Raw genomic sequence first — 25,583 nt, forward strand, 5'->3', positions numbered from 1 at the left:
ACAAAGGGGAACCTCAACTAAAATGCAGCTGGGAGCCCAGAAGGGGAAGCTCTCAGGCAGGTGCCCCTGGGCCTCAGCACAGATCCCAGCAGGCGGAGAGTCCCTTGCATCTGCAGCCAGAAGCAGATGCTTCACTGCCACCAGCAGGAGGAAGGACGATGTCCCCCGCCCGGCGGCCTCTCAGCCAATGAAAAGCCACCACGTGCCTCCCAGTTCCTCCAGTAGACAGTTTATAACAACTTGCCCTTCTCTGCTTCGCCAGACTTGCTTGTGGTTCAGAACCGTAGTTGCCTGTCCTGAACTTCACTTCTTTGCTGCTGCCAAACCAACCTGTTTTGCTGGTAAAATAACTGGCTGTTTTATTGTTTTCGGTGAACAACTGTTAGTAGGACAAAGAAAAAGGGGCAGGATACAAACTCTGGGAGTGTGACCATGGAGCAAAGGCTTCCTCGGGCAGTGGCTGGAGGCCTGGGTCGAGCTGTCCTCCATGCTGGGGTGCCTGGTCCAGGAGGGGAAGGCGCCTAGGTTCCCCTGACATCATTTCAGAATGGTTAAAACGCACTGTCTCAGATAAAATGTAAGAAAGATTCTGCTATAAAGGTTTTTTAAAAAAATTTATTTATTTATTTTTGGCTGCATTGGGTCTTCATTGCTGCGCGTGGGCTTTCTCTAGTTGCGGTGAGTGGGGGCTACTCTTCATTGGGGTGCGCAGGCTTCTCATTGCAGTGGCTTCTCGTTGCGAAGCATGGGTTCTAGGTGTGCAGGCTTCAGTAGTTGTGGCTCGCAGGGTTCTGTAGTTGTGGCTCGCGGGCTCTAGAGCGCAGGCTCAGTAGTTGTGGAGCATGGGCTTCGTTGCTCCTCGGCAAATGGGATCTTCCCGGACCAGGGCTCGAACCCATGTCCCCTGCATTGGCAGGTGGATTCTTAACCACTGTGCCACCAGGGAAGCCCTGCTATAAAGTTTTTGATACTTTTTATACCTTTCCTTTTGAAATTACTTGACTACAAGTAACTAACTCACTGATCACCACAAGTAACTCACCGAGGCCTGAACTGCAGCTTGCAGCCCCAGCCCCGCCTGTGCGCGCCCAGGGGTGGGCAGACACCACCATTAATTAACTGACCCTCTGGCCAATATCTAAAGGAAAAATTTTATTAATTTTAAAATAATGTGAAGAGGGACTTCCCTGGTGGCGCAGTGGTTAAGAATCCGCCTGCCAATGCAGGGGACACGGGTTCGAGCCCTGGTCCGGGAAGATCCCACGTGCTGCGGAGCAACTAAGCCCGTGCGCCACAACAACTGAGCCTGTGCTCTAGAGCCCGCGAGCCACAACTACTGAAGCCCATGTGCCACAACTGCTGAAGCCCGCGCACAAGAGCAGCCACCGCAATGAGAAGCCCGCGCACCATAACGAAGAGTAGCCCCTGCTCGCCGCAACTACAGAAAGCCTGCGTGCAGCAACGAAGACCCAACGCAGCCAAAAATAAAAAATAATAATAAAAATAAAAAATAAAACTATTAAAATAATGTGAAGAAAAATATGTGAAAGTTTGACCAAAAAGTAGGCTTTAAGAAGAGCCCATTAGCTATACCCTTGCTCCTGAAAATATCACCTCACACCAGTTAGAATGGGCACCATCAGAAAAATCTATAAACAACAAATGCTGGAGAGCATGTGGAGAAGAGGGAACCCTCTTGTGCTGTTGGTGGGAATGTAAATTGATACAGCCACTATTGAGAACAGTATGGAGGTTCCTTAAAAAACTAAAAATAAAATTACCATATGACCCAGCAATCCCACTCCCAGGCATATACCCAGAGAAAACCATAATTCAAAAAGACACATGCACCCCAATGTTCATTGCGGCACTGTTTACAATAGCCAGGTCATGGAAGCAACCTAAATGCCCATCGACAGACGAATGGATAAAGAAGTTGTGGTACATATATACAATGGAATATTACTCAATAAAAAGGAACGAAATTGGGTAATTTGCTGGGATGTGGATGGATCTAGAGACTGTCATACAGAGTGAAGTAAGTCAGAAAGAGAAGAACAAATATCGTATATTAATACATATATGTGGAACCTAGAAAAATGGTACAGATGAACCAGTTTGCAGGGCAGAAATTGAGACAGAGATGTGGGTAACAAACGTATGGACACCAAGGGGGGAAAGGGGCAGGGGGGTGGGGGTGGGGGGTGATGAATTGGGCGATTGGGATTGACATGTATACACTGATGTGTATAAAATTGATGATTAATAAGAACCTGATGTATAAAAAAATAAAATTCAAAAATTGAAAGAAAAATTAAAAACAAAAAAAATAAGCTACAAGGACATATTGCACAACACAGGGAATATAGGCTATATTTTATAGGAACTATAAATGGAGCATAACCTTTAAAAATTGTGACTCATTATACTGCACACCTGTAACATATATTGCACACCAACTATACTTCAATTTAAAAAAGAAAACAGGGCTTCCCTGGTGGCGCATAGTTGAGAGTCCGCCTGCATCACACACACACACACACACACAGAGTAAGTGGGGAGGTCTGGGCAGGTGCTCCGCTGCAGGTGCGACGATCCCAGTGCAGCCCGCCGCTCACCTGGGCCGAGGTTACGCCCCCGGGCGGAGCTCCCCACAGCTTGGCCAATCAGTGCCCTCTCCAGGGGCGTGGCCTCAGGGTCCAGGTGCCCCTAGAGCTCCTCCGATGCTAGGATGCTGGGAAGACAGACACTCCCTCTATCTTCCCTCTTCTTAAGGAGGCGTGTTGAGGCTGGAATTTCTGTCCCTTGAAACCAAAACTCGGAGGGCGGCCCCTTAGGGGCTTATAGGTCCACGAACTGGTCCCCTCTCCTGGGCCGCGGTGGTACGGTCCGGAAGGTACCAAGGGGAGGACGGCGGGGACCGCCGTCTGGGCTGAAGTGGTACGCCAGAGGATACCGCGAGGGGGCGCCATCGCCCCCTCATCCGGGCGGAGGTGGTACAGCCCGGAAGGTGCCAAGGGGGAAAACGGCGAGGGGAGCCAGCCGAGGTGGTACGGCCCGGAAGGTACCAAGGCCGCGGGTGTCGCCTTCGCCCCACCCCCGCCTGGGCTGAAGTGGTACGGCCCGGAGAGTGCCAAGGGGATGACTACGGGGATCACCCAGCAGCACCACCCCCGACTGGGCTGAGGTGGTACGGCCAAGAGGGTGCCAAGGGGGCGACAGCGGGGGGGAATCGACCAGCAGCGTGGCCCCTCCACCGGCTCAGCAGCGGCGGCCGAGAAACCCAGACGCTCAGAACACTGCGGAACGAGTCCCGCGGGATAGCGGGAAGCCGTGGTTGGCTTCCGACGCGTCACTTCCAGCTCATGGCTTCCGGGTCCGGTAGTGGCACTTCCGCCCCGCTTCGCCCCGCCCCCGTCCCCGCCCCACCGCCCACAGGGACCGTAGTTGGGGGGGGGGTGGGGTCTGTTTGGGGCCCGCCCACCGGGCCTGACCCGCGGGCTTTCGCGCGGGGAGCCGCCGTCGCCGGGACGTGGGCGGGTCGCCGTGTAGAGGCGGGGGCGGCGGGGCCCCGGGTGACCGCGTCCTCCTCCCCGGCGCGCTGAAACCCCGCCCGGATGCGGCTGCGGGTCCCGGTGCACGTCCCCGAGGTTGCGGGGCCCGCGCGGCGTCTAGCCCGGGGACTTCTCGGTGGGTGAAGCGCTGAATTAAGCTGGCAGGGTGGGTGGCCTGCGGGGGTCGCCCTTTGCGTCTGGGCCGAAGTCCCCCCCACCAGCCACCTCCCTTCCCCGGCCCTCGGACCCTCTGCCGGCGCGGCCGCTGGGCCACCCCAGGGCCTTGACACGCGCGCGCCCGGGCGTCCGACTCCCTCGGGGGGCACCGTCCTTCGCGCCTTCATGACCGGTCCGCTCCTTCAGCGTCCACCGCATGGAGTTCCCGCCCCACCTCGCAGGCGTCCGCTCGGACTCCAGGCCTCCACGGCCGGCGCCGCGTTCCCGTCCCGGGTCCGCACAGCGCCTGAGGCGGGGCGGCGGGGCACAGGTGCGGCGGGGCTTGGGGGTCTCCGGAGCGGGTGTGGGGAACCGCGCCCGGGTCGTGGGGGTGGGCTGTCAGAGGCGGGATGGGGGACACAGGGTCGGGGGTCCTTGCGTTTTAGCCTACCCCCCACCAATGCCCCCCCGAGGTGGGCATGGCCTCGGATCGGCAGGTGCAACCGCTTCCGAAAGAACCGGGTAAAGATGCTCCGTCCGATCCGGAACCAAAGGGCGCGATCGCCCGCGAATTCATTGCAGTTGGTGTCTTTCTACGCAGGATTTTAGAAAACTGGAAATTATATAATGACTAACACATCCTGCCGGGCGCTGGCCCTAGCGGACTGTTACTTTGTAAATTGGGGTGGGGACTCTCAGTCAGGCCCAGAGCTAAGACTTCATTGTAGTCCTCACGTGACTTTCCTGTAGCGGGTTTTACGGGGCCTGTGGAGTCCAGGCAGTGCCCCTGCCCCACCGCCCCAAGCTCATCTTCTGAAGCCTTGAGGACCTTGCTCACGTACCGCTGCTGTAAAAAAAAAAAAGAGAGGGAAGAAAAAACTATTTAGAGGCAGACTCTTTGTTTAGTGGCTTAAAGTTCTTTGTTTTTTAGTAGAGTGCAATGTACTTTACCAAAAATCTTTAAACTTGCAATTGTAAAGCAGAATAAAACAATATTCAGCAGCATGAAAAGGAACATTAAGGGAGGGAATAGGAAAGTTTTTACATTAAAGAAGTCCATTTTCTTTTTAAAGTTTTTTTTTTATTGAAGTACAGTTGATTTACAATGTGTTAGTTTCTGGTGTACAGCAGTGATTCAGTTATACATATACACACACATTCTTTTTCAGGTTCTTTTCCATTCTATTACAGGTTATTACAAGATATTGATTGTAGTTCCCTGTGCTATACACAGGTCCTTGTTGTTAAGAGATCCATTTTTCAGGGCTTCCCTGGTGGCGCAATGGTTGAGAGTCCGCCCGCCGATACAGGGGATACGGGTTCGTGCCCCGGCCCGGGAGGATCCCACATGCCGCAGAGCGCCTGGGCCCGTGAGCCATGGCCTCTGGGCTGCGCGCACTCCGCAATGGGAGAGGCCACAGCAGTGAGAGGCCCGTGTACTGCAAAAAAAGCAAAGAAGAAAGAAATCCATTTTCAGTGCACGTACATTAGAAAATGAGGAGGAGCCAAAACGCAACAAAAATGTGAATGACCTGAGGTTCTGCTCCCAGAGCTGTTGACCACAGTTGGTAACTTCGCCTGTGTTCTTCTGAACCATTTGTACTTTTTAAACGGGAACATACTGTGCAGAGGGCTTGTAACTCTGCTCTCACTTAATCTATGACAAATCTATTTTTGTCAAAACTTGCAGGGCTCCAGTGTCCCATTATGTGACAGGGTTTGTTACAAATTTCTTATCTGACACTTGGCGAGTGTCAGCTTCTCAGTCTTAAAAACGAAGCTTTTGAACATCCTTGTATGTACAATCTTGGGCCTTTGTTGGATTATTTCTTTAGGATAAATCCCTAGAGGTGGAATTTCTGAATTAGTGTATAAAATTTGTAGACTTTCAGTACATTTTGTCTAAACTGCCCTGCTGACAATTTGAACCAATCTAGATTTCCTCACCAGGCATTTGAGAACATCTTGAGTTGTCTGTTGGAGAACAGGGACTCTTGACCTCAGGCTGACAGGCCGTAGAATTTAAGGGTCTGCAGAACTGGATGGGAAAGTTGACATCTTTATTTTTGCTAACCTCCACACAAACTTCCCTTCGGTGGCGAATGTGCCGTGGTGGTCCTGGCTCCCCCGTTTCAGAACCAGGCACCCTCTCTGTGGGTCGTGAGCCCTCGCTGCAGGGCTGGCGGAGGCTGGGCCGTTCAGGCCGTGGGAGGGGGCTCAGCGCCTGCACGTGACGGAGGTGTCACAGGTGTGCATCTCGCTACGTGTCGCTGACCCGGTTTCCTTTCAGTCCCACGTGTGCACCCTCTTCTGAGGACAGCTCTGGGCAGGAGTAAAGTTAACAGTCAACCCTGGCCTCGTGAGCCACCTACTCCGTGCTGGGTGGAAAAGGCTACGTTTCAGTTCTTGTTATTTGTGCTGTAATCTGAGAGGGCGATAATTCAGACCTTTGTCACCAGGGGCCTGGGCAGGGAGCAGTGCCCCACAAGCCCTGCGTTCAGCCCGGTCCGCCCTGTTTCCAGGCCGACGTGGAAGGTGGGGTCAGTTTTTCGCTGTCGGATTGGGGCCGCTGACCTTCGGTCTTTCGCAGGATGAGAATTGCTTCTCGTGGAGGCACCTTGAGTACGGGGAGTGAGAAAGAAGAAGGGGCGGTGGAAACACGAGCCGGAGCTGGGGAGGGCAGCTGGGGTGTCGGCGGGGCCGGGCGAGCCGGACCTGCTGGGCTCTGCGCCGCTGACCCCCGGCCGCTGCCGGCCTCCACGTGCGACGCCCAGGACGCCCAGCCCAGCCGCGCGGGGCTTCGCCGCGGCCAGGGGCGGGCCTTCGGCTCAGGACCGGCGCTGCGCCGGTGACCAGCGGTAGGTGCTGCGGTCACGTGCCCGCCCACCATCCGGGTAGAGGGGGCCTGGCCGGCCGTCAGCCGTGGCTGCTGCCGGGCGTTTCTCGTCCTCACTCCTGGACCGAGTCCACAGCACACGTTCATTCTCCGACGGGTAGCCCGTCGTGCTTCCCTGCCGTCGTGACGGGCAGTGCCGCCCTGGACGCTCTCGCAGGACTTCTCCGGGGGAACCTCGAGAGCGGAAGTGCTGATGTGCAGGGTGCGCGGGTGCGTGGCTCTCAAGGGGCTGCCACACCATTTCCGCGAGCGCTCGTTCCAGCCGCCCCGTAGCCGTGTCTGGGGGCCTCTGGACCCACACCTTCCAGCAGCTCTGGGTGTTGTCAGGCCTGATGGGTTTTGGCAGTGGGGGTGGGTGGTGTGTCCGGCTCCCTGACCGCTGCTGAGGTCGACCCCCGTGGTCGGACGTGACCCTGCCTCCCTCCCCGCATTCTCACCATCTGTAGCCCCTCCCCTCGAGGCCGGCCTTCTAATGAGCTCCGAGCAGCAAACCGGCACACGAGAAGGGGACGAGGTTACAAAAAGACTCGGACCTCCTCGGGCGCTTTCTCTCAGCCGCCAGCTCGTTCCAATGCAGGCCAGGTGCCGGCTGCGGGCGGCCCGGCGGAGGGGTCTTCCCCCAACAGCTGGCCGGGAGCTGCGCGCGTGGGCTTGGAAGCAGGCGCCCCGGCCTTCGGGTGAGGCCTCGGCCCCTCCTGCCATCGTGACGGCCAACTGCCCAGCACAGCTGCTGCCAGAGTCCCTACCACAGAAGCTTGCGGGGTCGTAGGTGTGTCGTTGCTCTGCGCTGCCGGGTGTGCGGTGCCGCGTTACACGGCGCTGGAGAGCTGATACGCATCCTCTCGTGCTTAGCGGCCGTTTGGAAACGCTCTCCTGCGCCGGTGTTTTTGCCCACATTTCCTATTAAGTTGTCGGAATGCGTTCCCTCTCCTTTGTCACGTCGTAACTGTTTCCTCCAGGTTGTCGCCTTGTCATTTAGTGTGTTAATGTTGCAATACGTTATAGTGCGTTTTGATGGCACAAAAGCTCTTAGTGTAGCCAACATAGTCTGTTTTATTTATATTTTCTTTTATGGGGATTGGTTTAAGATACTCTTTTCCAGGAATTCGCTGGCGGTCCAGTGGTCAGGACTTGGCACTTTCACTGCTGGGGCCCGAGTTCAATCCCTGGTCAGGGAACTAAGGTGCGGGCAGAAAAAAAAAAAAAGACACTTTTCCTATACCAGGATCAGGAAAATATTCTCTTACATTCTCCTCTAAACGTAAGGGTTTACACAGCTGCATTTCACAGCCAGGCTGCCCAGGTTCAAGCCCTGAACTGTGGCCAGAGGCCGTTTCCCCACTTCATGTGTCTCACACGGGTGACAGCGTCCCTCCGCAAGGGTTGTTGTGAAGATTCATTGAGTTAATATGTGTGAAATGCTCCGTCAGACCCTACCTGGTTCCTAGGAAGTGCTCTGTGGATGTTGCTAATTGTTCTTATTTGTCTATAATTGTGAGATCAGGGTCCAGTTTCGTTTCTCTAGTGTGGATAACAGCCATCCTAGTATCAGCGACAGTGGCCTCCCTTCTCCAACGAGCCACACCCCCGCTCTGTCTTGGATCGGAATTCTGCTGGTGGGGAGTGGGGAGTCCCTGGGCCTCCGTTCCAATTTGTTTACTTGTTTCTGCGCAGATACGGCACGTGACCTGGAGTCCTCCTATCGGGATAGGCGCCTCCCCCTTCTTCTTCAAGGAACTTTCCTGTCTTCTCCCCTTTGTACCTTCATCGAGTGCCCTTTGTTACGAACATGTACCTTGTAGGGATACACTTTGAGACTAAATATTCTGTTATTTCTCAACTTTCTCCCCGCCCGAGTCGATTGCTAGTGTCATCACGGGCGTGGTCGCCAGACGGAGATTTTCTAATTGCAACAGCCATCTGACTTTGTACCAGAAGGAAGGGCTTTCTCCTTTCCCCGTTTAGTGATCATGGTGGATGTGTGGCTTCTAACCCTTTGTGATTATTTACTTTCTCTCTCAAACTGCGTCCCTCATGCTGGCCCCTGTGTCTTTCTGATAAGTCCCCGTCGCCCTAGGAGCCCTCCCCCTCCTTCTGGTCCAGCTCCTGCCCCAGCCCTGGAATCAGCCAGCCATTCCTCCAAGGAGGCTGGTTCGGCCCAGCAGAGAATGAGGCTTAGAAGCCGGCTGTGCTGCTGGGGGCGTGCCTGCCTCCAGGCCTCCCGGGAGGGGGCAGCAGTGTGCACAGACACCCTGCGGCCCCGTCCGCCCCTGCGGCCACCCCTCCTTCCGCACAGCTCACACCCTTGTCTGCCCCACCTCGAGCTCCCACCCAGACTCCGCGAAGCTGCCCCGGGCCCAGCGCCTGCTTGGGGTGTCGTCTGGAGCCTGTGCGTGTTCTCAGCGCCGCTGGCACAGTTACCGGCTGGCTTCCCGTCCTTCGCTCTTCGGTGCGATGATGTTGTGCACCCGAGTTGTGGTTTGGTTCGGGTCGTTCTGTCTGTATCGCACGTTAGAGATTTTGGGTTTTAGAGGTGTTATTGATTTGATCATTTTTGGTTCCAGAGGGTGTGAATGTTGAAAGGGTGCGTGGCGTTGGCAGGCCCTGTGCGTTGTGGATGCTGGAATGATCTGTAGCCCCTGGCCTGGTGCCCAGCCTCTGCCGTCCATCCTCCTCTCCTCGGCTTTCGACACCTGCATTTTCTCACCATCAGATCTGCACTCAGCGCCTCAGGTCAGGGAGACATGGTGTCTCTGTCTCGTTCCTGGTGGTTCCCACTTTGGTGGCTCCGTGGAGGGGCGTCCGCTCGTTTCTCCGGGGGGTAAAGTTGTGATTGACCCCAGTCACCAGTTAACACCTCGCAGGGGAATAGTCGGAGGGCACCATAGTTTCATTCAGCAGTGGGACGTTTCCTTTCTAGACTTACCATTTTTTCATCCCGCTGATTTATTCCTGACAGTTTCTTCGTCTGTTTGTCTGCACGACTGCATCCTGTCCATCTGTCCCTCCTGGAGCAGCCAGGAGGCTCCTCCCCCACTGGCAGCCTGCTGGACAGGTGGTCTCTGATCTTTGATCCTCACCTGTCCTCAGGCTGAGTCGCGGAAGCTTTTCTCCAGGGCGCCTTGCCTCTCCTTCTGGTGGCTGGGCCGTGGTTGGGGCTGCTTTGGCCTTTGTGGGCTGTGTCCAAAAGCAGGACCCCAGGTCACCTTGGTGGTTGCATCCTTGATGCCTGCCGCCTCGAGCTCCCCGTGAGCTTCGGGGGGTCTTCGGAGCCTCCACGTCAAGTTCTGTCCTGAGTCGGATCTTCTTGGGGGCCCGGGGCCCCTGGTGAGATTCCCACTTCTGCCACCCTGGTCGTGGTCCCTAGGGACCCTGTTCTGGTGACTTTTAAAGCAGCACGTGCTGCTTGCCGGTGGCCACTCGACACCACCCCCCCCCCCGTCTCCTGCCTTGGCTCAGCCCCCAGAGCACTGAAGGGTGACCAGAAGCTCGGGGCTGCTCAGCTGCTTTCTCTGTCAAGGCCTCTCCTTGGGGCCCTGATTTCTGTCCTCAAGGTCTATCCCGTGCCTGTTGAGTTCCCCAGAGAAGGGTCTTCTGGCGTCCGGCCTGGAGGGCCACCCGCCGTGGTCTCTGCTTTCCCTGCCACCTCGGCCTCCGTCACAGCCCACAGGCCTCATTCACTGCCTGGTCTCGGCTGCTTCTCTGTAGTGGCCCCTCCTTAATCCAGCACCCCAGCCCCACCCCCGGAGCCACTGGAGGAGCCCTCCAGGCCTCAGACCCCCATCGCCTGACAAAGCAAAAGCAAACAGCTAGGAATCCTGGTATGACTTAGTGAGTCTTGTCGAGAAGGAACAAGACAGGACCGTCCATTCCAAAGTTGATTTCATTTGTTTGTTTGTTTGTTTGGGGGCTGGGCCAGGCAGCTTGCGGGATCTTAGTTCCCCGACCAGGGATTGAACCCCGGGCCACTGCGGTGAAAGCGCCGAGTCCCAACCACTGGACCGCCAGGGAATTCCCGTGATTTCATTTTTTAAGACACTCAAAGCCCTTGTTCTGACTCCAGAGGCATTTGGACTCCTTCCGGAAACTACACACACGGAGGTTGCCGACCCCTCCTGCTGCACGTGAAAGCGGGGGGTCTGCCTGTCCCTTGGCTGTCATGTCCTCGGTCAGCAGACTGGGCGGGCTGCTTGTGGGGTGTCGATAGTCAGGAAGAGGTCACGCGCTGGAGGGGGACTGAGCATCCGTCCTGGGCTCCCTGGGCCCTGCTCTGGACGCAGTGGACAGTAGTACTGGTCTGTGATGGAGCACCTGCCGCCTTCCAGTCCGGAACCTGCGGCAGGACACAGGAAGCTCCTGGCGCCACGTGAGACCAGGTCACCAAGGGCAGGCGGTCAGGGAGGCTCTGGTCTGAACAGGCATCTGTCTCCCCGGCTGCTGCCTGGCTCTTTTTCACGTATAAATCCTCAGCTTCAGAACAGCCTAGAAAACAGCGCGATGCCCGCCATGCTTGCCCACCGCGTCCCCCGACTTCACGGCCCAACCCAGGCCCACCCAGCGCCAGCTTGAGTTCCCAGTTCTTTGCTCTTAACAGCACTTTTTGTGCTTTTATTTCTAATGACGTGTCGTGTCTGGACACACCTAGGTGCTGCTGCTGGCGCTGTGTCGTGCGTCTCCTTCCACGACTCGGCCTCAGCATTTCCGACGGCTGTAAGGTTCGCCCGTCGCCCGCTGGGGGCGTCCATCCACACCCGCCGCTGTCTGTGTCCCTGTCGACAGGCGCACAGGTTCTGTTTGGCTTTTGTTTTGCTGCTGGCAAGAAAGTGCCGCGTTGACCCCATCCGACGGACGCTCTGTCCCCATGCCGCCCCGGCCACGGGCCCTGCTGACTCTTTCTTACGTTGTTCCCTGTCATTTGCGGTGACTCCTGAAAGGTCCCATCCCCGCCGTTTCGGATGGAATCTGTTTGCATCTGTGCTGCCACCTGCTTTCAGCCTGGGATAGTCAGGAGGCGCTGGAGCCTCGTGTGCTGGTTGGGCAGGGATGTGTTTGTGATGGATTCTGCTTCTTCAGAGGCCACCAACACCCTCCACCTTGGGGGCAGACGGGGCAGAACCTCCAGGGCGGGTGAGAGTACAGCCCAGCACGATGACATCGGGGGTCGTGGGTGCCCCGTGGGCGCAGACCCAGCAGAAACACAAGGAACGACCCGCACAGGACGGACGTGGCGGGCGGCCCGGGGCCCGGTGTGGTCAGCAGTGGAGATGAGTCCCTTGTGGCTTGTTCATCCAGTGAAATGCCGCACTGTTACCCGGTGAGCGGCGGCTGTGGAACCACATGGACCCGTCTTTGTTTCAAAGCAGCTTCTTGTTGAGGAAGGAGAGCAGGCGCCCCAGGGCCTCGGGGCTCGGTGGCGGAGCTGTGGCGTCAGGCCGGAGCTCCTTGAGCTGCAGAGAAGGAGGCAGAGGCCCGGCTGGCGGTGCTGCCCGGGAAGCTGTGAGTTTCCCAGACGGAAACCGAGTGGAGGACGTGGGGGGAAGCGCCTGCACCTTGCCTCCAGCCTCGTTTTGTGATGAGAGAGAGGAAGGGCGATGGGACCCTCCCCGGGGGCTTCTGGAGCATCACCTCACAAACAGGTTCGGTTTTGGAGCCTCAGTGGTGGCGGCGGGGCTTGTGTGACAAACACCGGGTCAGGGTCCCTGAAGAGAGGGGCCTGGCGCCGTCGGTGGGCCTGACGGGGGCTCCCTTGAGAGGCAGAGCCCCAGCGGCCGGTGGTAGCTGTGTCCTGGGGGGGCCCGGCTGCAGGGCTGGGCATCCAGACGGGGTCAGCCAGGGGCCTGGGGGTGGGCGCCGTCTCTGCTCTCGGGGACCCTGAGCCACACATGGGCTTTGTTCCCGTGTTTTCCGTCTGCCCGCGGCTGGGCCCGTGTTCCCAGCTGGGGGGCAGCACGGGCTCCCCACACCCCTGCTGGGCCACGGCCCGTCCAGCCCACAGAGGTGCAGCTCCCAGCAGGGTGTGGCCCCGAGAGGACCGTGGGACCAGGCTGGGAAGAGGGAGGAGCACGGGGCGTTAGCGGAGACCTGGCCCCGTCAACGCCCGGAGGGCTCGAAGGGCTCGTGTGTATTGCGGGGGCAGCGGGGGCCCACAGGAGGGCCATGTGCATGCATCGTGGTCTGGGGTCCATTTGGGGAGCTTCCCTGGTGCCCCGAGGGTCGGGGTGCATGTCAGGCCTGGGTGCCCGCCGGGACCTGGTGCTGCTGAGCTTGTGGGGTGACCGAGAGCACTGGGTCGACACGGAGAGCTGGGGGGGCAGCTCAGCCAGGAGCCTGGCCTCAGGTGGGGTCAGGGAGTCACAAGTCCGTCTGGGTCACGCATGCCTGGAAGTTAGGTTAAAGCACGACGGGCGCCCCCTGAATGTAGGCATGGGAGGGGCGGGGACGTAGGCAGCCGGCTTGGCTGCCTAGAGGCGGGGGCAGGGGGCTGGGAAGTCCGGTTTGGAGTCACTGGGGAGGAGAGGCCAGGGCTCCTGAGCTGGGCAGGTGGTCATCACTGGGACTCTGCTTAAAGCCAGAACTGGGACTTCCTGGGCGGTCCGGTGGTCAGGACTCGGCGCTTTCACCACCAAGGGCACAGGTTCAATCCCTGGTCGGGGAACTAAGATCCCACAAGCTGTGCGGCGTGGCCAAGAAAATAAATTTTAAAAAAGGAAGGGCCAGAACTTGAAGCACTCACCCACCAGCAAACGGGAGGGACCGGGTCAGACTTTGCCTGTGATCTTCGGGAGGGAGGGGTCTCTCTTGCGACGTCGTGGCCACAGGCCTGAGCGCCAAGCAGGTGTGGGTGTGTTGAGGGAGGAGCACGTCTCCTGGGCACCTGCAGGGGCTGAGTCCCCACACCCGCTCCAAGGCCCGCCCGCAAGCCCAGGATCTGTGCACCGAGCGGCCCCCTCGAGCCAGCAGCCGCCGACCCGCCGGGAGGCTGAGGGCCGCACTGTCAGGGCTTGCGTGTCGGGCTGCGAAAGAGACGATGCCAGGAAGGAATCGAAAGTTGAGAGAAACGGGCCAGTTTGAAACGGTAACGAATAGAACACGGAGAACGCAGGGGTGGAACTCAAAACCCCATGGAGGGCCAGAAACTCAGAGTCTCTGACAGGGCAGGTCAACCCTCCCACAAAGGACAACTCAGAACACTGGGTGCAACATGAAGAAGTCGGGTGAGGGCGTGGGCGAGCCAGCCTGGTGGGAGGCCCTTCCTCGGCGGCTCTGGTTGGTCCCAGGGTGGGTGGGAAGGCGCAGAGCACCTGTGACAGCTTCTGGTGTGTTGGGGGGGAGACCCCAGGCCTCAGACGAGCTGCGCGAGCGCCGCCTGGAGGATGAGCTCGAGGCTGGGCTGGCCGCTTGGGGGTGCGGGGTGCCCCGGGGGTGGGGAGGGGCTAAAGAGGCAGGGCTTGGCAGGTACTGTAGGAGTTCGGGCGGGATCGGCTGGAGGGTCAGGTGTGTGGGGAGGGAACGGAGGCCGGTAAAGGCTTTGGTCTCAGAAACTTATTGGAAGAGAAGCCCGAGCCGTCGGGGCGCCCACTCCTTTGGGGCTGGAAGCAAGGCCAGGACCCCGAGTTTGCGTCTTGAAGTTACTCTAAGTGGGTGATTAAACTCGGCCGGACCTTAGCCGCTCATGCAACGCTGTCCTTTCCTTCCCACTCCAGCCCGCGCCCCGCCCGGTGCCGCCCGCATGGCCGCTGCCTCCAGCCCCGCGTCCCTGCCCTGCGCTGCCCACCGCCCCTGAGATGTCGGCATCCACTAAGCCCGCGGCCCTGGCAGAGCTGGCTCCGGGCCCCGGTGAGAAGCCGGGGGGACGGCCGCTCCTGGCCTGGGGCCCCGTGTTTGGCCACCGGAGTGAGAAGATCGCGTTTGGCCAGAGCGAAGGTGGCCCCGACGGGCAGGCGCTCACGGTCACCGTCACTGAGACGACCGTCATCGAGGCGGACCTGGGCGTTTGGGGTGCCCGCGCGCTCATCTACCTCACACTCTGGTTCTTCTTCAGCTTCTGCACCCTGTTTCTCAACAAGTACATCCTGTCCCTGCTGGAAGGGGAGCCCAGCATGCTAGGTACCGCGCCGGGCGCTGGCGGCGGGATGGGGCTCCCGGCGGGCAGGGCCCCTCTACTCAGCGGCGCCCCGTCTCCCCCTCCAGGGGCCGTGCAGATGCTGTCAACCACGCTTATCGGCTGCGTTAAAATATTTGTTCCCTGCTGTTTGCATCAGCACAAAGCCCGGCTCTCCTACCCTCCCAACTTCATCATGACCATGTTGTTCGTGGGTCTCATGAGGTAAGCAGCCAGCGTTTCTGGTTGAGGCTCCGGGTTTTTTACACGTAAAACACCTCCCCCCGGCTGACTGTTGCCGTCAGGGGGTCCCGGGAGGGAGGGGGCCGGGCGGGGGCGGGACACGCGTGCACCCCCTCTGGGCTCCTACAGGTCTGCCGTGTGGCTGCAGATGCAGCAACTCATCCCCCCGTGACGCTGTTGACTGTTTTAGGTTTGCAACAGTGGTTTTGGGTCTGGTCAGCCTGAAAAATGTGGCGGTGTCCTTTGCTGAGACGGTGAAGAGCTCGGCCCCCATCTTCACTGTGATCCTGTCCCGGACCGTCCTGGGGGAGCACACCGGTGAGCAGCCCCCAACGCCCGGCCTGCCGGCTCCTCTGGGGGCCGCTCCCACCCACGTCGCCCTGGAGCTCAGCTCCCTCCACTTCCCTCCTGGGCGTTTCTTAGCCTCAGAGGCCGGGGTGGTAGGAGCTGCGCGAAGGAGTGACAGGCAGGCAACCTCAGTGCCGTTGACCGTCCCAGGAATCTGCCAGGCGCCCCGGCCCCTCCTCCGCACCCCTCCTGCCCTCCGCTGCGGCCCCCCGAAGCTCAGCAGAGGGGACTTGTTACAAACCTCCAAGCTGGGCTGCGGGCACGCGCCGCCAGCTGCACACACGCCCCTGACTTGCCCGCCAACCGTTCAGAGAGTGTGGCTCCGTGAAGACAAGCAGAGTGCAGACTCGTGGACGTGACCCCGGGGGTGGGGGGCACTCACAGAGGGAGACACGTGCTTGCGTCAACTGGGAAAAGGACAGAGAGGTGAAACAAGGCGGCACCTGCCTCAGGGAGAGAGGAGGATGAGGACGGACAGGGCGCGGCCGGGCTTCTCGCAGACGAGCCCTTGGAGCCACACAGATGCTTAGGTGATGGCAAAACAGAATCAAATCAAAGTGCACAAGCAATTCCTAAAATCGTGCTCGGCGGGAAACAGCCTGACTGCACGTCAGGCTTAACCACGCAGAAAGGATTTATCTCGGGGGCCTTAAAAACATCACACTTTGGGTTCCAGCTGTGGCAGATACGTGTGTAGAAAACCAGCTGTCTTGCTGAGAACAGTTAGGAAATCTTGATAAAATTTAGCAACAAAAAAGTCTGTTGGGGAGGCGTTGGAGAATGACGAAGGTGCCGGGACTTGAGCGACCCGAGGTTTGGGGTCCCCAGAGGAGTGACCCCCTGCGGGGCACCCCCGGCAGAGCCCCGAGTCCACGAAGGCGCCTGCCCCCCGGACGGCCTCCCAGCCGTGGCCCCTGCGTGAGGTCCGCCATCCAGCAGAGGCCTCCTTCCGTGGTGATGCTCTCGGCCTCGGGCCACGTGGGCCTGCGGGTTTGCTGCGTGGATAGCGCCGTCCTCGGCGGGGGCGGTGGCTACGGTCATCTGAGGGCTGCACCTCCGGTCCTCTTTGCTGAACACGAGAGGCTTGTCCCCTCGTCTGCTTTGAATTTCAAGATAAATGAAATGCTGTGTCTGAAGTCAAAGCGGAGGTACCACATGAGGCTGGATGCCCTGTGTGCAAAGTGACGTGATTTTCTGTTGCACCGAATGGTCTTAGCCTTACCTTCACGTCAGGGCTGTTGGTTAGATTTCAACAATGAAGGCAGGAGCGCTGGACACCCTGAGGGTCTGGGGCCTCCCTCCTTTCCCAGCCTTCCCTGGAGACCACCCTTTACCCTACTCATTTTGCAGATGAGGGTTCGGGGTCGGGGGGCGGGGTGCAGGGAGCCGGGCTCAGAGCTGGTGGCTCTGGTTGCCGTGCCCCCGGCACCTGGCTCTGGAGTGGGTGACAGGAGGCACGTGCTATATTTTCCCTCCAGCGAGAAGAATCGAATAAAGCGGGTGTGCAGAGCACTCCTGGGGTGGGGTGGGGGGCAGCCCGGCCCGCTGGGGGCTCTGCAGCCCAGCCCCTGTGCGCTGTCGCTCCGCAGGGCTGCTGGTCAACCTGTCACTTATCCCTGTCATGGGCGGCCTGGCGCTGTGCACGGCCACCGAGATGAGCTTCAACTTCCTGGGGTTTTCGGCCGCCTTGTCCACCAACATCATGGACTGGTGAGTCCGAGGGGCGCGTCCCGTGCCGCATGGGGTTCCGTGTCCCGCGGGGGGGGGGGGGGCGGATGTCACGCCCCGGTGGTGGCTGAGCCGTCGTGCTGACACCTCTGCACAGCCTGCTCTCTCGGCATCACCGCTTCTGAGGAAAGAGAGGAAACAGCAGCAACACGGTGTCCGAGGGTTTCTCGTTGCCGTTACTTCCAAAGAAAAACAGGCCCATCTGGAGGGTTTGACTAATAACAGCTGAGAAATGAAAAACTCATTGAAAAATGCAAAATCACCTTTCATTTCACTCCTCACGCTTTGCTGTGTTTCCTTCGGCCTCTCCCAGACACGGTCCAGCTCACGTCATAGTTTGCATCTCGCCTGTTCACTCCGAGCGCAGGATGGTCTCCAGAGGCCTCCTTGCTCACCCGCAGACGCTCCAGGCCGCACGACTTACATCTGCAGGAAACAGCTTCACACGGGTCTCCCTCGAGGTTTCTGACTGGCCTGCAGCGTAAACCCCTAGGAGGGGGACGGGCCCTGTAAACGTCTGCGGCAGGCTCGTTGCTCTGGTTTAAGTCCCCTTGGCCGGCGCACCCAGTGTCCAGGGAGCAGTGTCGGCCTTCGGGCTGCTGAGCCCTCCGGTTCCCGGGAAGCTGGACACCGTCCGGCCGTCCCATTGGCCACGGCAGACGCGCCCGGCCGGCAGTTTAGTCTCTGCTTTGTTCCCCAGGGCCTTCCTGAGCTCACAGTGTCCCGCGGCCGCCGCCGAGCAGGGCCGGGTAACCTCAGGCACATCCTCGCCTCCGAGACCTCAGGTTTCCCACCTGTGAAAGGGGCAGCGCAGCCCGGCTCGCAGCAGACGCCAGGGCCACCCCCAAGGAGCGACCGTGTGTCCCTGTTTCTGGAGGACATGGCGCTTCGACCGTGTGAGGTGCCGTCTGACCTCTCGTGACCTCTTCTTTTCTTTATTCTAGTTTGCAGAACGTTTTCTCCAAAAAGCTCCTCAGCGGGGACAAATATAGGTTCTCGTAAGTGTCACTGCTCCATGGAGACCCAGCCACCCTGTGCCCTCACCCCTCCCATTTCATGGCGCCTTTAAAAGAACCTTGTTGAAACTTGGGAGAAAACCCCACCTGTTTCCAACTGCCCCTTGGCCGGCTCGTTTGACGCTGCCTGTCACCGTCCCGTGGCCGGTGGGTCGCCTGTCGGGCCCGGCCGTGCGTATCATCTGGGAGGAGATAAATAAACTGGAGCGCGCTGGTTCCGCGGGGGGCGAGGGCGGGCCGAGGCGGGGAGAGGACTGGGCGCCTGTCCCCGCAGGGCTGCGGAGCTGCAGTTCTACACCAGCGCGGCCGCCGTGGCCATGCTTGTCCCGGCCTGGATCTTCTTCATGGTGAGTCCAGCGCTGGCGCCTTCCCGGGTCGGGGCGAGCCCCGGGCGCCGGGCGAGCTGAGTACGCAGAGGCCGCCACGCGCCCGGGGCGTGGGGGGCACTGAGCGAAGCAAACCCGTGCGGGTCCTGTGTGGGTCCGGTGCCCACGGGAGCCAAGCCCCAGCCAGCAGTTCCCGGAAACTTTGCTGTGTGGGTTTTTAGGTGCACTTTTGTGTTGTTGTGTTTTGGCCGCACCTCAGGGCTTGTGGGATCTTAGTTCCCCGACCAGGGATTGAACCCGGGCCACGGCAGTGAAAGTGCCGAGTTTTAACCACTGGACCGCCAGGGAATTCCTGCACTTGTTTTTTTTTTTTTTTTTTAATTAATTTGTTTGTTTATTTATTCTTGGCTGTGTTGGGTCTTCGTTGCTGTGCGCGGGCTTTCTCTAGTTGCGGCGAGCAGGGGCTACTCTTGGTTGCGGTGCGCGGGCTTCTCGTTGCGGTGGCTTCTCTTGTTGCGGAGCACGGGCTCTAGCGTGTGGGCTCAGTAGTTGCAGCACGCGGGCTCAGTAGTTGTGGCTCGCGGGCTCTAGAGCGCGGGCTCAGTAGTTGTGGCACACGGACTTAGTTGCTCCACGGCATGTGGGATCTTCCCGGACCAGAGCTCAAACCCGTATCCCCTACATTGGCAGGCGGATTCTTAGCCACTGCGCCACCAGGGAAGTCCCCCCCACCCCGCCTTGTTTTTTATTACTACTCTTATTTAAAAACATCGTGACCACCACTGAACAAGTCCCAGGGCAGAAGCTTATGAAACAGAGAGCAGTATGTCCCCCAGCCCCTCCCAGGCCCGCTCCTGGTGGAGCTGCCTCCCTGACGTGTCTGCGTGGGCACAGACACGCTCCTGTGCTCACACGTGTCATGGGATCCCGTCAGTCCTACAGAAGCACAGGTGCGCGTCTACGCAGCCCTCTCTTTTTGACACAAGTGGAACTGGGCTGTCCTGTCCTACAGCCGGGCTCCAGCGTGTGGCTGGACCCTGGGCCGGGGCCTGGGTGTCAGCAGCGCGGGCGTCCCTCTGGCTCTGGCACAGGACTTGCCGGTCATCGGGAGGAGCTTCCGCGCCAGCCAGGACGTGCTGCTTCTGCTGCTGGCGGATGGCGTCCTGTTCCACCTGCAGAGCGTCTCGGCCTACGCCCTCATGGGGAGGATCTCCCCCGTGACCTTCAGGTAAGGACCGCACCTCCCAGGAGCTGAAGTGCCTCCAGGTCACGTGCGGAGGGGAACGCTTGCCATCTGCACGTTTTAGAAGAGGTGTTCGTGGTTGTGGAATCACAAATGTAGCGATCGCTGTGGTCTCGGGTCGTAATTACTAGGCCGTTCTGTATTGGTGCCGTGTGAGACGTGAACAGAAAAGTCTGTGAAACAGATCTGTAGGGCAATCCTCACTGGGGTTCTGTGCAGAAGCAGAAATCTTTGCAGCGGTGTGAGTGTACTTCTGCCCGAAACAGCACTGTCCGTGGAATCTCCCAGGATGACGGACTGTCCCGCTTCTGGGCCGCCCAGGGTGGGAGCCGCAGGCCACGTGTGCTCCTGAGCACCTGGGGCGTGCCAAGTGCCACGAGGAACCAACGTCTGACATTTCTCTAACTTTAATCACTTCACACTTGAGCAGCCACACGTGGCCGTCGGCTCCCTGCTGGTAACTTAGCACTGAGCTCAGGTCTCCCAGGCTTCTTCTCTGTAACTGGGCAGACTTAGCGAAAGCGAAAGCGTGATTTGACACCGGAGCGTTTTCAGGAACAACTAGAAAGGAATCGGCCCGGGTTGCCAGCAGGCCTGGAAATCCATGCAGTGATGTCAGCGGGTCTGCCTGTCACGTTGTCGTAGAAGCCAACGGGCCTTTGTCCTTTAACTTCATAACTGTCACTGGAGAGCGGAATTGTACCCAGAAGTGATGGCAGCAGGTGCGTCGCTGCCCTTGGGCCTGGCGGGGTGCACGCGCCCTCTGCCCGAGTCCCGGAGGGGAGCTGCCTGCAGGGCCCTCGAGGGCAGCTTGACTGCTGAGGTCTCCTGAAGCTCTCGCTCGCTGTCACAGTCTGTCATACGGTCCTGTTTCCATTTAGGGCCAGGAATTATGTCCACATACCCCTGAAACTTTGTTTTTCAGTGATTGTTAGTGACGGTCCAAAAAAGGGCAGAAAACAGAAGACCAGTTCTTTTTATTTTATTTAAAAAAAATTTTTTTGGCTGCTGTACGGGATATGGGATCTAGTTCCCCAACCAGGGATGAAACCTGGGCCCCCTGCATTGGAAGTGCAGAGTCTTAACCACTGGGCCACGGAGACGGTCCCCAAACCAGTTCTTTTTAAAGAAAACAGCTTTAGGTAGAAAAGTACAAAAATTAAGTTAAAACTGTCCGCAATGACAAGCCCTGTCGTGTTCACTTTATCTTCACGAGGTCCCAGCAGTGGCTGAGCAGGGCTGTGTCACTTCCCAGATACTCTCCCTGATGATCGGTTCTCTCGGGTCCTCGCAGAGGAGGAGCCTGCCTTGCTCTGTGGAGAGCGCACTGCAGCACTGAGGGATCAGATGTCATGATGTCTATAATTTACTTAGAAATATTTCCGTCAAAAAAAGGACGAAGCAAAATAAGGCAAAATGCTGAGTGTGAAGATGGGACCCGGCTTTTTGCTGGAAGTGTCACTACTTCTCGGTGACCTTTTTCCTAGTAGGAAGGACCCCAGCTCGAAAGAGTGGGGTTAGCGGAGACGCCTTCGGCCCCCGCCGACCTCCCCGCTGTCCTCTCCCGCAGTGTCGCCAGCACCGTCAAGCACGCCCTGTCCATCTGGCTCAGCGTCATCGTTTTCGGCAACAGGGTCACCAGCCTGTCAGCCGTGGGCACCGCGCTGGTGACAGCCGGAGTCCTGCTCTACAACAAGGCCAAGCAGCGGCAGCAGGAGGCCATGCAGAGCCTGGCTGCGGCCACCAGCCAGTGCCCAGACAGCAGCCCTGAGCCGCTGCTCCCCCCGGAGCCCCGGCCACACCACTGAGCCCCGGAGCCTCAGGGGCGCCGCGCACCACGCCCGTGCTCACCGGCGGGGGACCCCCTTCACCTCTCCCGCTCCCTGGACAGCAGGCGTGGGGCCTCGGGCTCCACGGGTCACGGTCCGGGTGTGGGAGGTGCGGGAGGGCAGCCTTTCCTGCTCTTTCCTGGGATGTTCGGTCAGAGCTGGGGGAGCTCGAATCGGGGTTCCAGATGTCAGCCCCTGGGCCGCAGACCACAGCTGCCACTGAGCCGTTGCCGAGCCACGTGACCTCCTCCTCCCGGCGGCCTCTGCGCACCCCCTGCAGCCAGGCCAGGCCCCGATTCCTCTGTGGGTGACGGCCCCTGGGGACAGCTGCGAAGCCGGGGCTGCAGCTAGGTGCCAGCGGTCTCCCTCCCCACCTGCAGCCGGAGCAGAGAACCCGCTTCCCCACGCCAGCCGTCGGCGGCCACCGGAGGTACGTCCGGCTCCTCGGCTGTCAGGGAGTCTGTCCACTGGGCTCGGACAGGCTGCCCCACTGCCCGGACGCGGAGGCCACGGCATCGGGGCACAGAGCAGAGAGGGGACAGCTGGGGTGCAGAGACCGGGGTTCCCTGCTCCTGAGGATGGAGTGGCCGGCCCCCGCCCGGGGCGGAGCTGCCCGCATCAGCACCACTGAGGAGCGAAGGCGGCCCCACCCCTTTCCGTGCCTGCTGCGCCGAGCTCCTCACCACCTGAAGGTCTAGCCCTCACCTGCGGCCGGGGCGTCCCCAGAGGCCCAGACGTGGCTTCCAGCCCAAGGCTGTGGGCAGCCCCCCGCGGTGTCTGGCTCAGGGAGGGGGCTGCTGTCCCTTCTGCCCCCCTGGGTGAGAGGCAGGCTGTTCGGGGCGCCCCCGGGGAGCACCCGCCCGCACTCAGCTGGTCAGGAGCCTTGCCTTGTCTCATCAACGAGGCTGTTAGGACTTTCCCTCGTGAATGATGAGCAGGACGAGTGTGGAATATTTACAGTTTTTGTTGTGCTGCGTTTAAAATGACAGTGTAGGTTTTTAAAAGGAGACACAGGCATGGGTGGCTTCTGGAAGGCATCGTGTATGCCACGTAAACCACAGTCAGACCCGCGGCCCGGCCCGCCGCCTCCGGAGCACACAGCCCGACGGCCAGGTGTCTGAGGCCTGTGGTGGGGCTGAGGCTCCGTCCCTCACTTCACCCCTTGCCTCGCAGCCTGTTGGGATTTCTGACCGGGACGCAGCCCCTCCCTCCCGCCAGGCTCGGGCTCTGGGGCTTGTCCGGTGCAGCCCTACTCGGGGCCGTGGGCTGGCGCCCTGGCCATCTCCAGCCAACCTGCGGACAGAGCCACCCGAAGGCACAAATCGTTCCCTGAGTCTCAGGCAACAGTCCCAGGTGTTCGGGGCCTGGGCTCCCTGATTGCTTCTCTGGTTTTCCAGTTGGCTTCTCAACTGGAAAATATAAAATAGCCCCTCCTGGAGAGCAAATCTCTTGGAAACAAAGAGCAATAACTACATCTCATTAAGTTCCGCTAACTTTAAAAAGCTTATAATGATGATGGATTAAAATGAGGCCTTTTAAACGACAAACAACCTTTTTACGAAGCTGACCTCCTGCTCCAGAGGACGGCGGGTCCCACGCACCACCTTCACTGTGCAGGGGTTGCTCGTGTGACTTTCCCAGGTTTTATCCCTTTCCTCTTTTTCCGCTTCCCCCCAAAACAAAACTAAAGAGGATTCTTTGGCGGTAGCTGGGGTGGCCGGCTGGTGCGTTGATCTGTGAGGACCAGAGAGGAAGCACCGTTTCCCTGGGGCTGCTGCCTCTGCCCTCAGACTGTGGCCGCTGTGCCCACGGCTGATGGTGAGACGTGAACGGAAGGGGTGCATCTGTGGTCGCCCACGGCAGACTGTCATCTGAGTGGGATCACGTGCCAGCCGCCTGTGTCCGAGTGTTGTTAGGGACCTGGGTCCCTGCCTCCTGTGGACGCGCCCCTCCCTCCACTCTCCTCCTGTTCTGATTTTCTAGATATTAGGACCAAGAAAGATTTTCCTAAATGATTAGTAAATGAGGCGATTTCTAGCAAAGCTGCTTTTGAGACTTCTCCTCGTCCCGGGTGGGAGACCGCAAAACATGTGCCGCAGCTGCATTCTGTCTGCGTCTCCACCCCTAAGTCGTCCACATGTTGGGCGTTTCCGGCACAGCCAAGAGTCAAAACCCGCAGCCTGGCGAATGGCATTTAATAACCGCACAGACATGTTTTTCGATTAACTTTGTTTAGTAGCTTTTTAGTATGTTCTTTTCACTGAACCATCGCAGGCGTGCTCGTGCCAGTGTTGACACGGGGTGTCGTGTGTTACATCGGGTCCATTCCTCCTGTGGCTGTGGTCGTTGTCCGCGCCTTTGTAAACAAACACTTGAACCAGGCTTCTGAATCTGGTCATCTGCTTGCTTACGTTGATACTTAGAGATGGAGAGATCTCTGGCTTTCAAGGAAATTTCCACTACTGAGTGGCATAAAGAAGGCTTTTTAAAAAAAATTCTGATAGTCATAATTTCCTGCATATCAGCATTAAAATCATCTGCCTGGGAAAGCTGAGAATACTCTTGCTCAATCCAAAATGTGTCTTTAATTTGTGAATCAAACAGTAAAAAATTGCTGCACGAGGAATATCATCCACATGGAGCCGTGCTCGTCGCCAGCCCTTGAAATACTTTCCCCACACTGGTGGGCTTTCCCTCCTGTGCGGCGCTGACTGTCCCATGGATGGTCATTTATAGACGGGCCAGAGGGGATCAAAGAAGTGCAACATGTCTTTTTACATCTGTCCAGGGGGTGTGCTTCCTGATGCCTGGAAGTATTTTCCCTGTTCCCCTGGGTTGGAAAAATTAAACAAGGATGTTATTACAGGTAGAAGCTCTCCTTTTTGCCTTTGACCAACATTGTGCTAAGGGCTCTGTTCTTTTCCAAAGCACGTACATGCCCTAGTTGGGACCTCTTTGTTTTCTTAGTTTATAAATAAGAACGTCCCAGCTCCCCTGAAGAGTCTGCCTATTTTCTCTATCCTAGCTGAGGGGCCGAGAGCAGAGTCATGAGGTTGTGCTGACCATTGCTTGGCTTACTCACCCTGCAGCTCAGGGTGTAAAACCTTCCAGTTTGCTGTCTCTGTAGTACCTCCTCCTCTTCTCCTGAGGGCTGAGATTCTGAGTTTGATGGCCACTGGGTCCATGCCTAGATGTCCAAACTGAGCTGGAAACTGTTCTAATTGGCAAAGTCTTTGGGTTTTTTTTTTTTCCAGTTTTCATCAGAGGAAAACTGGCATTCAGCCGATGTGCTATTTCTAGACTGCAGATGTGTGAGTAGCGTCTGCACCCGCCCAGGGCGGTGTTGTGGGCACCAGGTTGCAGAGGGCCACAGTGAGAGTGACTTTCCCACACTGAAAAACTTGAAAATTATATCAATAATTGTCTGTATCAGAACCAAATTATATGTGCTTTATACCAAACAAAACTGCGGAGAATTCAAAGTACATTGTGCAAAATGTTTATAGTGTTTTGTATTTCACTTATTTCAGTATTTATGTGATTAGATGAATTCTTTCTAGAAAATGGTGGTTAAATAATTGAGTCACTGTTAATTCTTCTATGGTAATACATCGATGCTGTACAGTGAATCCTGTGGATGCCCCCCTGGTTATTTTTGTCTAAATTAAGCCACCATGGTAGCAACTATCTAGGACTCTTGTTCTGCAAAAGTAAAATAAATGTTCAGCGTGTACTTTGTTTTCTTCTTTGTGTAACTCTCCAGTATTCGCGCTACTGAAATGAACAAGGGTGGGTTCTTATTGCCTTCACCGGGAGTAAAAAAAAAAAAAATGGTTTTTTCCTGTCACCAAAAACTCAGGAAGCAAAACAAGCGCTTGGATACAGAAAGTAAACATTTCTTTCCGGGAAGAGAAAGAACTGCAACTCCACCGCCCTTTCTGTGCCCCAATTTCCTGTCACATTTTTCGACATTTTCCATTTCAGGTCCAGTGAATGTGGGTATTCGTTTACCGTTCTCTTTCCTGAGGTTCTCGAGGTTGAACTGCCAGTTTTCTGTGACCACCAAGGTCCGCAGAGTAACTGGAGCCAGGGAAGAGAGCTTCATTCTAAGAGCCTCAACAGGTTACAGGCCGCACCTCCCGA

The 25,583-nt window shown here is 57.9% G+C and overlaps 1 protein-coding gene across 17 annotated transcripts; it reads left to right on the forward strand.

Annotated features, from left to right (window-relative positions):
• Positions 1-3,115: 3,115 nt before the first annotated feature.
• Positions 3,116-25,173, forward strand: SLC35E2B (solute carrier family 35 member E2B). Of its 17 annotated transcripts, XM_067019290.1 has the most exons (11): positions 8,942-9,055; positions 9,171-9,339; positions 14,310-14,442; positions 14,648-14,712; positions 14,797-14,932; positions 15,141-15,268; positions 16,888-17,008; positions 17,971-18,024; positions 18,317-18,389; positions 19,460-19,596; positions 21,182-25,173. In XM_067019290.1, the coding sequence occupies exons 4-11, from the start codon at positions 14,706-14,708 to the stop codon at positions 21,417-21,419; spliced, it is 894 nt and encodes a 297-aa protein (XP_066875391.1). In that variant the 5' UTR covers positions 8,942-9,055; positions 9,171-9,339; positions 14,310-14,442; positions 14,648-14,705; the 3' UTR covers positions 21,420-25,173. The 17 variants fall into 17 exon arrangements, with proteins under 17 accessions (XP_058921154.1, XP_066875368.1, XP_058921144.1 ...); XM_059065171.2 differs by lacking the exons at positions 8,942-9,055; positions 9,171-9,339 and adding an exon at positions 3,116-3,376; XM_067019305.1 differs by lacking the exons at positions 8,942-9,055; positions 9,171-9,339 and adding an exon at positions 3,465-4,041.
• The last annotated feature ends 410 nt before the right edge of the window (positions 25,174-25,583 follow it).

Source organism: Kogia breviceps, chromosome 1, assembly GCF_026419965.1.
Source record: "Kogia breviceps isolate mKogBre1 chromosome 1, mKogBre1 haplotype 1, whole genome shotgun sequence".
NCBI classification, from domain to species: domain Eukaryota; kingdom Metazoa; phylum Chordata; class Mammalia; order Artiodactyla; family Physeteridae; genus Kogia; species Kogia breviceps.